This window comes from Rhinopithecus bieti, unplaced genomic scaffold (genome assembly GCF_001698545.2).
Source record: "Rhinopithecus bieti isolate Rb0 unplaced genomic scaffold, ASM169854v2 scaffold_34968, whole genome shotgun sequence".
In the NCBI taxonomy this organism is placed as follows: Eukaryota; Metazoa; Chordata; class Mammalia; order Primates; family Cercopithecidae; genus Rhinopithecus; species Rhinopithecus bieti.
In genome coordinates, this window is record NW_016814942.1 from 823,122 (window position 1) to 835,377 (window position 12,256).

General features: G+C 48.4%; 1 protein-coding gene across 1 annotated transcript in view; it reads left to right on the plus strand.

Moving 5' to 3' along the window:
• The window catches only part of SUGP2 (SURP and G-patch domain containing 2), a 45,193-nt gene that overhangs the window by 320 nt on the left and 32,617 nt on the right, over positions 1–12,256 (plus strand). Inside the window, 3 exon segments of the mRNA XM_017852687.1 lie at positions 2,289–2,420; positions 6,628–7,668; positions 7,671–8,237. Coding sequence (XP_017708176.1) covers positions 2,289–2,420; positions 6,628–7,668; positions 7,671–8,237 — 1,740 coding nt within the window.

Below are 12,256 nucleotides of genomic sequence, written 5' to 3' on the forward strand. Positions count from 1 at the left end.
CGTCGCAGGCTCGGCCCTCTGACTGCGGCGGCGGCCGCGTCCCCACCAGGTTGGCCTGGGTGGCCGGCTGCGGCCTCCCGGGCCCAGCGCCCCTATTTCCTCGCCCTCAGAGACCGGAGACGGCAGGCCGCTTCCACAAAGGTTCATTGGTTCAGTCGTTCATTCATTCCTCCCGAACTCGGAGCGGCCCACGCTGGGGAGGAGATAACGACGCCCAGCGCTGCATCGGGCCCTTCCCCTCTTTAGAACCGGTTCAGCCCACACACCAGCCCGTTTACTAGCTACCCTTTCCGTAGGTGGGGAAACGGAGGCACAGAAAGCTTAGGATCGTGTGATTTGAACCTGGGTCACCTGACCCTGGAACCCTGCCCTTTGCCAGCAGAGAACAAGGGGGCGCCCAGGGAAAAGGGCTGAAGGATGGGACGAGGGGGAGATCGTGATGGGAAATCGACCCTACGGGTTGCGTCTTGAAGTTGGAGATTTTGCGAGGCGGGATATCTTGATGGTTAAGGATGCAGCCCCTGGACCCCAAAATGTTGCTTCTTAATCTTTTTACCCATTCTTCGGGGCTTTGGATGCATGAATACGCTCTTTGCCAGGTTCAAATCTGGGCTGTCGGATCTTGAATGGGTCGTTGAGTCTGTCTCCGTTTGCCTCCTCACCCTAATGTCATTCGTAACAGGACCCGCCTCTTCAGTGGGTGGTTGGGAGATCGCGCAAGGACCCAGCACAGAATGGACTCTGTCACTAGTTCATTGTCACTGGTTGGGGGTCCCGCCACTCACCGTCAAGAGGCTTCTTTTAGAAAGGAAGGAAGTTCTCAGAGCCTCTGTGCACTACTGAGTCTGTGAAATGGGAAAAGAGCGATCCTGGGCCAGGTGCAGTGGCTCACGCCTGGAATCCCAGCACTTTGGGAGGCCGAAGTGGGCGAATCTCTTGAGGTCAGGAATTCAAGACCAGCCTGGCTAACATGGTGAAACCCCATCTCTGCCTAAAATGTAAAAATTAGACAGATGGGGTGACGGTCTCCTGTAATCCCAGCTACTCAGGAGGCTGAGGCAGGAGAATTGCTTGAGCCCGGGAGGCGGATGTTGCAGTGAGCGGAGATCATGCTGCTACACTCCAGCCTGGGCAACAGAGAGAGTCTCAAAAAAAGAAAGAAAGAAAAAAAGATTGATCTCTTCTTTCCTAACCACGATTTGCCAGGGTTGTGGTCCCACCCTTCCTACTGTGTTATGCTCAGTTACGTGTGTTGGTTGACACCTTCCTCCAGCAGATAGAACTGCTTTCACAGAGCTGCTTTTAATGGATTCCAAGGAGATGGGCTCAGAGATTTGTCTTTGCTCCTTTTCAGCCAGCACACACCTGTGAACTTCGTGAAGGCAGAGGCCCCCTTAAAAGAGTCCATCCAAGGTGGGCAGATTGCTTGAGGTCAGGAGTTCGAGACCAACCAGGCCAACCTGGCAAAGCCCTATCTCTACTAAAAAAATTAAACATAAATAAAAAATAAAAAGGGTCCAGCCTGCCTCTGAAGTTCCATGTGAGGATTATGGATTACTGCCTTCTTACTTTGAGGATTAGGTGAAATAGAACAGGTTCTGTGAGCACAGTTTTGTGTGTGTGTGTGTGTGTGTGTGTGTGTGTGTGTTTCCTTGAGACAGAGTCTCGCTCTGTCCCCCAGTCTGGAGTGCAGTGGCATGATCTCAGCTCACTGCAACCTCTGTCTCCCGGATTCAAGCAATTCCCATGCCTCAGCCTCCTGAGTATTTGGGATTACAGGCACGTGCCACCATGCCTGGTGAATTTTTTTTTTTTTTTTTTTTTTGAGATGGAGTCTCACTCTGTTGCCCAGGCTGGAGTGCAGTGGCATGATCTCGGCCCACTGCAACCTCCACCTCCCAGGTTCAAGCAATTTGCTTGCCTCAGCTTCCCAAGTAGCTGGGATTAAAGGTGCATACCACCACGCCCGGCTAATTTTTGTGTTTTTAGTAGACACAGGGTTTTGCCATGTTGGCCAGGCTAGTCTCAAACTCCTGACCTTAAATGATCCGCCCACCTCAGATTCCCAAAGTGCTGGGATTACAGGTGTGAGCCACCATATGCAGCCTGAATTTTTTGTATTTTAGTAGAGACGGGGGTTTCACCATGTTGCCTAGGCTGGTCTCGAACTCCTGAGCTCAGGTGATCCGCCCACCTCAACCTCCCAAAGTGCCAGGATTACAGGCATGAGCCACCGTGCCCAGCCCCAAGTTGTGACTCTTAGTGTAGTTTTTTCTGTCTCACCATAGGGCAAAATAACATGGCAGCCAGACGTATTACACAGGAGACTTTTGATGCTGTATTACAAGAAAAAGCCAAGCGATATCACATGGATGCCAGCGGTGAGGCTGTAAGCGAAACTCTTCAGTTTAAAGCTCAAGGTAAAATAAAGTGTTGTTGTTGTTGTTTTGGTGGGGGTGTATCTTAGGGACAAGGCAGGAAGATTGCAGTACCTTTGGGCAAATAATACCAGTCCTCTGATCCTTACGTTCCTTATTTAGGAGATAATGGTTTTTTATTTTGGTTTGGTTTAGTTTTTGAGACAGGGTCTTACTCTGTCCCCCAGGCTGAAGTACAGTGGCACAATTTTAGCTCACTGCAACTGTGAACTCCTAGGCTCAAGCCATCGTCCCATCTCTGCCTCCCAGAGTGCTGAGATTATAGGCATGAGCCACTGCACTTGGTCAGGGGATAATGTTTTGATCTGTCAGTCATTATTACGCAGATATCTGGAGCCGACCCACCTCAAGACAGTTTTGTTTGTTTGTTTGTTTGTTTTGAGACGGAGTTTCACTCTTGTCTCCCAGGCTGGAGGGCATTGGAGGGATCTCGGCTCACTGCAACCTCTGCCTCCTGGGTTCAAGCGGTTTTCCTGCCTCAGCCTCCTGAGTAGCTGGGATTACAGGCATGCACCACCACGCCCGGCTAATTTTTGTATTTGTAATAGAGATGGGGTTTTACCATGTTGGCCAGGCTGGTCTCGAACTCCTGACCTCAGGTGATCCACTTGCCTCGTCCTCCCAAAATGCTGGGATTACAGGCATGAGCCACCGAGCCCAGCCCAGTTTTGTTTTTTGGTGTTTTTTTTTTTTTTCTTTTAATAGATATGGGGTCTTGCTATGTTGTTCAGGCTGGTCTGCAACTCCTGGGCTCAAGCTATCCTCCCACCTCTGCCTCCAGTGTGTTGCGATTGCAGGCGTGAGCCATTGCTCCCAGCCCCAAGACAGGTTCTTGGATCCATTTCCTGGCTCCATCCCCATCACCACTTATTTTTTTTTCTTTTTTTGAGACAGAGTCTTGTACTGTCACCCAGGCTGGAGTGCAGTGACGTGATCTTGGCTCACTGCAGCCTCTGCCTCCTGGTTTCAAGCGGTTCTCCTACCTCAGCCTCCCGAGTAGCTGAGATTACAGGCGCCTGCCACCATGCCCAGCTAATTTTTTTGTATTTTTTTTTTTAGTAGAGACGGGGTTTCACTATGTTGGTCAGGCTGGTCTTGAACTCCTGACCTTGTGATCCACCCACCTCGGCCTCCCATAGTGCTGGGATTACAGGCGTGAGCCACCGCACCCAGCCAGCTCTACCAGTTCTTAGCTGGATAATCAGAACAATCTCCTTCTGCAGCCTCTCTCTGTTTCTGGCTTCATTCCCCTCATGTCTCCCCTTTATAGAGTTGATCCACAGATCTGTTAGTGCCAGCCTTACTGAGCCACTGCTCTCCTTGGCCTCTTGGGGCTCCCCACTACAGGACACACCCTCAGAGGAGTGCAGGAGCAGCCAGGCCACAATATATATAAGACAGGAGGGCATGGGGTGGCCTGTAGAGCTGCTGACTTTAGGCCCTGTCTGAAAACATTCCCATTGGAAGGTTTTGACACACCATGCCAGCAGAATCAAAAACAGTGCCTGCACAGATCACAGGATGACATGAAGGGTCCTTCACCTCCTGCCTTGGGCCTCACACTGAGGGCTACTGTGTTGCCTGCTACCTACGCTTTGAATTCCTCCTGTCCTAGCACTGCCTGGTAAATTCCCTCAGGTACCAAGACAGATCACAGGTGCCTTCCCCCGGGAAGCCTCAGCATGCCTGGAGGCTGATTTGGTTGCCCTTTCCTGCCCCAGGGAGGTACATCATGTACTCACTCCTCTGCTTGTCTCCTCTGGGTAGCACAGACAGTGCTGCTCCCAGTCACACCAGCCTTGGGGTGGAGGAGGTCTCCTGTGTTGGGTGAGTAAGTGTAAGTGCTTGGGGTAGGAATAACAAACATGCTCTGGACCTGGACAAAGCAGGCTCAGAGATTGTCTTCAGATCTTGAGTTTTCAATAATCACATGGGTACTACACACAAACATTCCTGTTATAAAATATTGGAACAAATAAGAAGTAAAGGTTAAAATAAAAGTTCTCTTAAGTGCTTGCTTATGCCTCTGAGGTATAACCGTATTCATGGTGTTTGTGCATTCTTTAGTTCTTTTAGTGTAATGCATGTATGTAATACTGAATATTTATGTTTTATTTAGAAGGAGATTTAAATCTTTAACTTTACCTAGAGACTCAAGCACCAATACATATCTTAGTTACCTCCAGAAAGATTAGGGGCCTGGGCACAGTGGCTCACACCAGCAGTCTCACCACTTTGGGAGGCTGAGGCAAGAGGATCATTTGAGCCCTGGAGTTACAGACCAGTCTGGGCAAAAAAGTGAGACTCCCTCTCTACAAAAAATAAAAAGTTATCTGGGCATGGTGGCATGCACCTATGACTCTGGCTACTTGGGAGGCTGAGGCAGGAAGTTGGCTTGTGCCCAGGAAATTGAGGCTGCAGTAAGCCGTGTTTGTGCCATTGTACTCCAGCCTGGGCCACAGAGTGAGTCCCTGTCTCAGAAAAAGACGGCTGGGTGCAGTGGCTTACACATGTAATCCCAACACTTTGAGAGGCCAGGGCGGGCAGATCACCTGAGGTCAGGAGTTTGAGACCAGCCTGGCCAACATGGTGAAACCCCGTCTCTACTAAAATACAAAAATGTGGCGGGCCCCTGTAATTGCAGCTACCCAGGAGGCTGAAACAGAAGAACAGCTTGAACCCAGGAGGTGGAGGTTGCAGTGAACCCAGATCGTGCCCCTGCTCTCCAGCCTGGGCAACAGAGTGAGACTCTGTCTCGAAAAAAAAAGAAAAAAAAAGTGTTAGAGCTACTCTCTTTGACCAGCCTGTCTCAAAATGGCATTGCCTCCTCAGGTTCCCACCTGCTTGATTTCTCTTCTTGGTACTTTCTTGTATCTGATATATTCCTGTTTTTTGTCTGACTCTCTCAACTGACAAGTTTCGGAGAGTTCTTATTTTCTTGCTGTAACTTCAGTGCCTAGTACTGTGCTTGCACACAGTAGGTGCCCAGTTTGTACTTGTTGAACAAATGAACTAGGATTTATACACGACTTTGGCTTCCTGTGGCCTCTTAACCCATTACTACCTCCTGGCACCTCTCCTTCCCTATTCATTTGTTTTTTTTTTTTTAAACTAGGTCATTGATTCTGATTGAAAAGCTAGAAAGAAAGGCACTCCATGAAAACTCTCCCTGAGGCCCACTGTTCTCATATGCCCATAGTTCATCGCTTCTGTTCCTCGCTTCTTACAGTTTCTCCATGTGATTAAGCGATAGCAAGTATATCTTCCCCTACGCCCTTTTTTCTTTTTGACAGAGACAGGGTCTTGCTATGTTGCCCAGGCTGATCTCAAACTCCTGGGCTCGAGTGATCCTCCCACCTCAGCCTCCCAAAGTGCAGGGATTATAGGTTTGAGCCACTGTGCCTGACCCATTTCCCCTTTTCTATATGGAGAAGGACAGAAGTAGACACTGTTCAGTTTCCATCATGGCCTCTCTTGATGTATCTTACTAAGCTTCTGCCCTCCCTCCTGCCTGCCTCAGTCTGTGGTTTTTCAGCCCCAGAGAGAGGGTTGATTGGCCTGGCCTACCTTTCCAAGGGATAGGTTCAGCCAGCTTTGGGTCAGCTGTGGTGGGTGTGGTGTTAGCTATGGTTCCTCTAGCCTCACGGTTGCACTGTGGGCTGAGACTTCCTTCTAGGAGGCAGTGAAGGCAGGTAGCCTCAGTAAAACCTATCTGTTCTGAGATAGAAGTAGAAACACAGAAGTGCTCCAGTTGCAGTAAAGATATCCAGGTTATTTGGGGACCAAACACCCTTTCCTCAGACTAAAAGAGGGATTGCCAACCCAGATGGCTAGAGAGTAGGGGATCTGAATGAGCGAGGGCTGTTGGTGCCAACTTAGAGAGTCTGTGTCTTGCCCGTTGGGCTGCTGCTGCCCAGCCTGGGTTGATTGTCATCAGGGCAAACTCAGGGTTGGTGCTTTTAGATCTCCTGTTTTAGTAAGTAGTTGATCCAGATTTTAAGTGACACCACACACATTTTAAATGTTGGCAACAAATACAGATTGGCAAAAAGCACTGAGGTGTATAAAGCACTTTTGCTGCCTGGTGATCCGTGGACTGTTTGTTTGCACTGTTTGCATCCTCTGGTCTAAAGTACCTTTTGGCTTCTTCTTTTTTTTTTTTTTTTTTTTTTTGAATGGTTTATTTCAGATCTCTTAAGGGCAGTCCCAAGATCCAGAGCAGAGATGTATGATGATGTCCACAGCGATAGCAGATACTCCCTCAGTGGATCTGTAGCTCACTCGCGAGACACCGGAAGAGAGGGCCTGAGAAGTGACGTATTTCCAGGGCCTTCCTTCAGATCAAGCAACCCTTCCATCAGTGATGACAGCTACTTTCGCAAAGAATGTGGCCGGGATCTGGAATTTTCTCACTCTGATTCTCGGGACCAGGTCATTGGCCACCGGAAATTGGGACATTTCCGTTCTCAGGACTGGAAATTTGCACTCCGTGGTTCTTGGGAGCAAGACTTTGGCCATCCAGTTTCTCAAGAGTCCTCCTCTTGGTCACAGGAGTATAGTTTTGGTCCCTCTGCAGTTTTGGGAGACTTTGGATCTTCCAGGCTGATTGAGAAAGAGTGTTTGGAGAAGGAGAGTCGGGATTATGACGTGGACCATCCCGGGGAGGCTGACTCTGTGCTCAGAGGCAGCAGTCAAGTTCAGGCCAGAGGCCGAGCTTTAAACATCGTTGACCAGGAAGGTTCCCTCCTAGGAAAAGGGGAGACTCAGGGCCTGCTCACAGCTAAGGGGGGTGTTGGGAAACTTGTCACATTGAGAAATGTGAGCACAAAAAAAATATCCACCATGAATCGTATTACTCCCAAAACTCAGGGCACTAACCAAATCCAGAAAACCACTCCAAGTCCTGATGTGACCCTGGGGACAAACCCAGGGACAGAAGATATCCAGTTCCCCATTCAGAAGATCCCTCTGGGGCTGGATCTGAAGAATCTTCGGCTCCCCAGAAGAAAGATGAGCTTTGACATCATAGATAAGTCTGATGTTTTTTCAAGATTTGGGATAGAAATAATCAAATGGGCAGGATTCCATACCATAAAAGATGATATTAAATTTTCCCAGCTTTTCCAGACTCTCTTTGAACTTGAAACAGAAACCTGTGCTAAAATGCTTGCCTCATTCAAATGTTCCTTAAAACCAGAGCACAGAGATTTTTGCTTTTTTACTATCAAATTTTAAAGCATTCTGCTTTGAAAACACCCAGAGTTGATAATGAGTTTTTAAACATGCTTTTAGACAAAGGTGCTGTGAAGACCAAAAATTGCTTTTTTGAAATCATAAAGCCCTTTGACAAGTACATAATGAGACTTCAAGACCGGCTTCTGAAGAGTGTCACACCTCTGCTTATGGCCTGCAATGCCTACGAGCTGAGTGTCAAGATGAAGACCCTCAGTAACCCCCTGGACTTGGCTCTTGCCCTAGAAACCACCAATTCTCTCTGCCGGAAGTCTTTGGCCCTTTTGGGACAGACATTCTCCTTGGCCTCTTCTTTCCGGCAAGAGAAAATCTTAGAAGCTGTCGGCCTGCAAGATATAGCTCCGTCACCTGCTGCATTTCCAAACTTTGAAGACTCCACTTTGTTTGGGAGAGAGTACATAGACCACCTGAAGGCCTGGCTAGTCAGCAGCGGGTGTCCCCTCCAGGTTAAGAAAGCCGAACCAGAACCTACGCGAGAGGAGGAGAAAATGATTCCTCCTACCAAACCCGAAATTCAGGCCAAGGCTCCAAGTAGTCTGAGTGATGGTAAGGAAAACAGCCAAAGTTTCTATTTGTTGTTTTTCATCTTTGTTTGGTAATGTCTTTTATTTGAGATTTTTTTACACAGAAGCTCTTTAGCCAATTGGAAACAAATCAGGATTTTAATAGAAAATGCACATTGGCCAATATATGTCTGCCATTCATTCTGTGAATGTGTCTTAGGAATCTGCTGTTGACCATAAAAGTCTTTAGACAGCTGGGTGTGGTGGCACATGCCTGTAATTCAAGCACTTTGGGAGGCCGAAGCGGCAGATTGCTTGAGACCAGGAGTTCGAGACCAGCCTTACCAACATAGTGAAACCCCATCTCTACTAAAAATACAAAAACTAGCCGGGTGTGGTGGCATGCACCTGAAATCGCAGCTACTTGGGAGGCTGAGGCAGGAGAATCCACTTAGACCTGGGAGGTGGAGGTTTCAGTGAGCTGAGATTACCCCACTGTACTCCAGCCTGGGCGACAGCAAGACTCTTTCTCAGAAAACAAAATCTTTGGACATTTTAGGTCAAATACCTCTCGGGATTTGGTAGAAAGCTGTGGCCATTGCCAGAAAAAATGCTCATCTATTCATACACAATTTTACCTATATCTTCTGAGGGGTTCATACCTTTCTGCAGCCAAGGTTAAGAACCCTTATTCCTTTTTTGTTTGTTTGTTTTCAATCTTTGAAAGAAAGAAGGCTTGACTTTCTTTCCTTGTTTTTGTTTTTTTGAGACATAGTCATGCCCTGTCACCCAGGCCGGTGTGCAATGGCATGATCATGGCTCACTGCAGCCCCGACCTCCTGGGCTCAAGTGATCCTTCTGCCTCAGCCTCCTGAGTAGCTGGGACTATTGGCTTGTACCACTGTGCCTGGCTAACTTTTTTTGTATTTTTTGTAGAGAATCATGTTGCCCAGACTGGTCTCAAACTCCTGAGCTCAAGTAATCTACCCGCCTCAGCCTCCCAAAGTGCTGGGATTATAGGCGTGAGTCACTGCACCTGGCCTGGAACCCTTGTTCCAACATGTCCCCACAAGGTGTTACTAGAAGGGAGAAAAAACACAGAGCATGGTCTCTGAGGAATCCCTAGTCTCCTGAGGGAAGAAAATCACAAAGTCCAGTCACTCGTGAGCCAGGGGTGGTAGCACATGTCTGTAATCCTAGCTACTCGGGAGGCTGAGGAGGGAGGATTGCTTGAGACCAGGAGTTCAAGGTTGCAGTGACCTGTGATTGCATCTGTGAATAGCCACTGCACTCCAGCCTGGGCTAGCATCACCCTGTCTCTCAATAAACCAAAACAAAAAAGCAGTCACCCCTGTGCTAGAATTAAAGTGACACAGGAGAGGCTCCAGCCCAGCCTGGAGAGTTGTGGAAGTCGTGCTTGAGCTGTACTGAAGGATGTGTAGGGACCAGCCAGGTCATTCCACATAGTGGATGCACCTTTTCACCCTACTCACTTTTCTAGACTGCCTAAAGTTGGTGAATTACTGAAGTACACCTGCTAATTAGCAGTTATCATTGGCTTTCTGGGGAGAGGAAAAGGCCAAGGAGGAGAAATAGAAGTGATAAGCTGTTTGATTTCCCTGTTCCTTCCTCCTAAACTCCCAGAATGGGCTCTGTCTCACAGCCCAGACATCCCAGAGGTCGCAAGCATACATGATAACCATGGTGTCTTAACTCTTGTGATAGGGAGAAAGCGCTTTTCCCACTGATGTGGTTTTCACCTTCCATTGCCCCCAGCCCAGTGGGGAAGTCTCATTTGTTCCTGACTTTCTTTGCTCTTTCACCACCCTCATGAAGCCCCAACGGCACTAGACACTGGATAGGTCCCACCACATACAGGTGACCACACCCTACCCCCAGAGCGGAATCCTTCGAGAAGTAGGCTCAGGGCTGAAGGGACCCTATTCCCCAACCCCTCACAAAGTGATGGGATACTGTTTGAAGGAAGAAGTCACCCATAACCTAAAGTGGTTATAACCCACCCACTTACCCTCCCACAGCCTTCGATGTTCCCCATGCTTTCCTGCAGCTGCAGGCGTGCTGGACTGAAAATGCTACCGCCTGCTCTTCTACGTGATTGCCAGAAAGCCCTCTTTGTTTCCACAGCCTTTGCTGCATCATGATATTGACCTAATGTAAATTACCTCACCTTTCCCTTGATGCTGGATTCATGCTGCCTTTTACTAGAGGTTTCTGAACTCAAACAGACCTGGGTTCACATGTAGTTGGTATCTGTAAGCCTCAGTTTCCTGTCTGTATAGCGGGATAGCTGGCGACAGGGCCCACATCTCATGAGGCTGCCCCACTGCTGCTTATCTTCCTGTTAGAAATGTTGGAATGGAGCCAGGCGTGGTGGCTCACACCTGTAATCCCAGCACTTTGGGAGGCCGAGGCGGGTGGATCATGAGGTCAGGAGTTCGAGACCAGCCTGCCCAACATGGTGAAACCCCGTCTCTACTAAAAATACAAAAATTAGCTGAATGAATGTGGAGACGCGTGACTAATCCCAGCTACTCGGGAGGCTGAAGCAGGAGAATCGCTTGAATCCGGGAGGCGGAGGTTGCAGTGAGCCGAGATGGTGCCACTGCATTCCAGCCTGGGCAACAGGGTGAGACTCCGTCTAAAAAAAAAAAAAGAAAGAAAGAAATGCTGGAATGGGCCAGGTGCAGTGGCTCACTCCTGTAATCCCAGCACTTTGGGAGACCAAGGCGGGCGGATAACGAGGTCAGGAGATCAAAACCATTCTGGCTAACACGGTGAAGCCCCGTTGCTACTAAAAATACAAAAAATTAGGCGTGGTGGCATGTGCCTGTAGTCCCAGCTACTCAGGAGGCTGAGGCAAGATAATTGCTTGAACCTGGGAGGCAGAGGTTGCAGTGAGCCAAGATCTTGCTACTGCTCTCCAGCCTGGCAACAGAGCGAGACTCCGTCTCTAAAAAAAAAAGAAAAGGAAAGGAAAAAAGAAATGCTGGAATGGGCCAGGCGCAGTGGCTCACACCTGTAATCCCAACACTTTGGGAGGCTGAGGCAGGTGGATCACCTGAGGTCAGGAGTTCGAGACCAGCCTGGCCAACGTGATGAAACCCTGTCTCTATTAAAAATCAAAAATTATCCTGGCGTGGTGGCACACACCTATAATCCCAGCTACTTGGGAGGCTGAGGCAGGAGAGATGCTTGAACTTGGGAAGTGGAGGTTGCAGTGAGCTTAGAGCACGCTACTCCACTCCAGCCTGGGTGATGAGCAAAGTCCATCTAGGAAAAAAAAAAAAAGAAATGCTGGAATGACATCTTTGATTGAATGCTTTGATTATTACTATTACCTTTTTTTTTTTAATTCTTGAAAGGATACATTCTCAGGAGTAGGATTGCTGGGCCAAAGCTGTGTCCCACTTTCTGACTCTTGCTCATGGTCATCCTAGCTAAAGATGACCAAATTAGCAGGGGTCCCCAAATTTCATTGCTGACTGTAAACCTCAACATCTTTTATAAAATCACATAAAACTAGTAGTTCTGTAAAAAGAGAGCCATAAAAAAAAACAGTTTCATAGGGGACATACTTGGAATAATGTGGCAGTTGAAGGATTGACTCATCATGTATGAAGAGCTCACACTAATGTTTAAAATAAGCTGAAAGCTGTAACATGGACACAGGTGGGCACAGGACTGTGCAATCATTTACAGAACAAACTGGAAAACCTTGGTAGTTCAGCAGTGATTTTAACTGAGTGGCTGAACAAATAGACCATTCTGTGCTTTTTTGTTTGTTTGTTTTTGTTTTTGTTTTGTTTTGTTTTGTTTTGAGACGGAGTCTGGCTCTGTCGCCCGGGCTGGAGTGCAGTGGCCGGATTTCAGCTCACTGCAAGCTCCGCCTCCTGGTTTTACGCCGTTCTCCTGCCTCAGCCTCCCGAGTAGCTGGGACTACAGGCGCCCGCCACCTCGCCCGGCTAGTTTTTTGTATTTTTTAGTAGAGACGGGGTTTCACCGTGTTAGCCAGGATGGTCTCGATCTCCTGACCTCGTGATC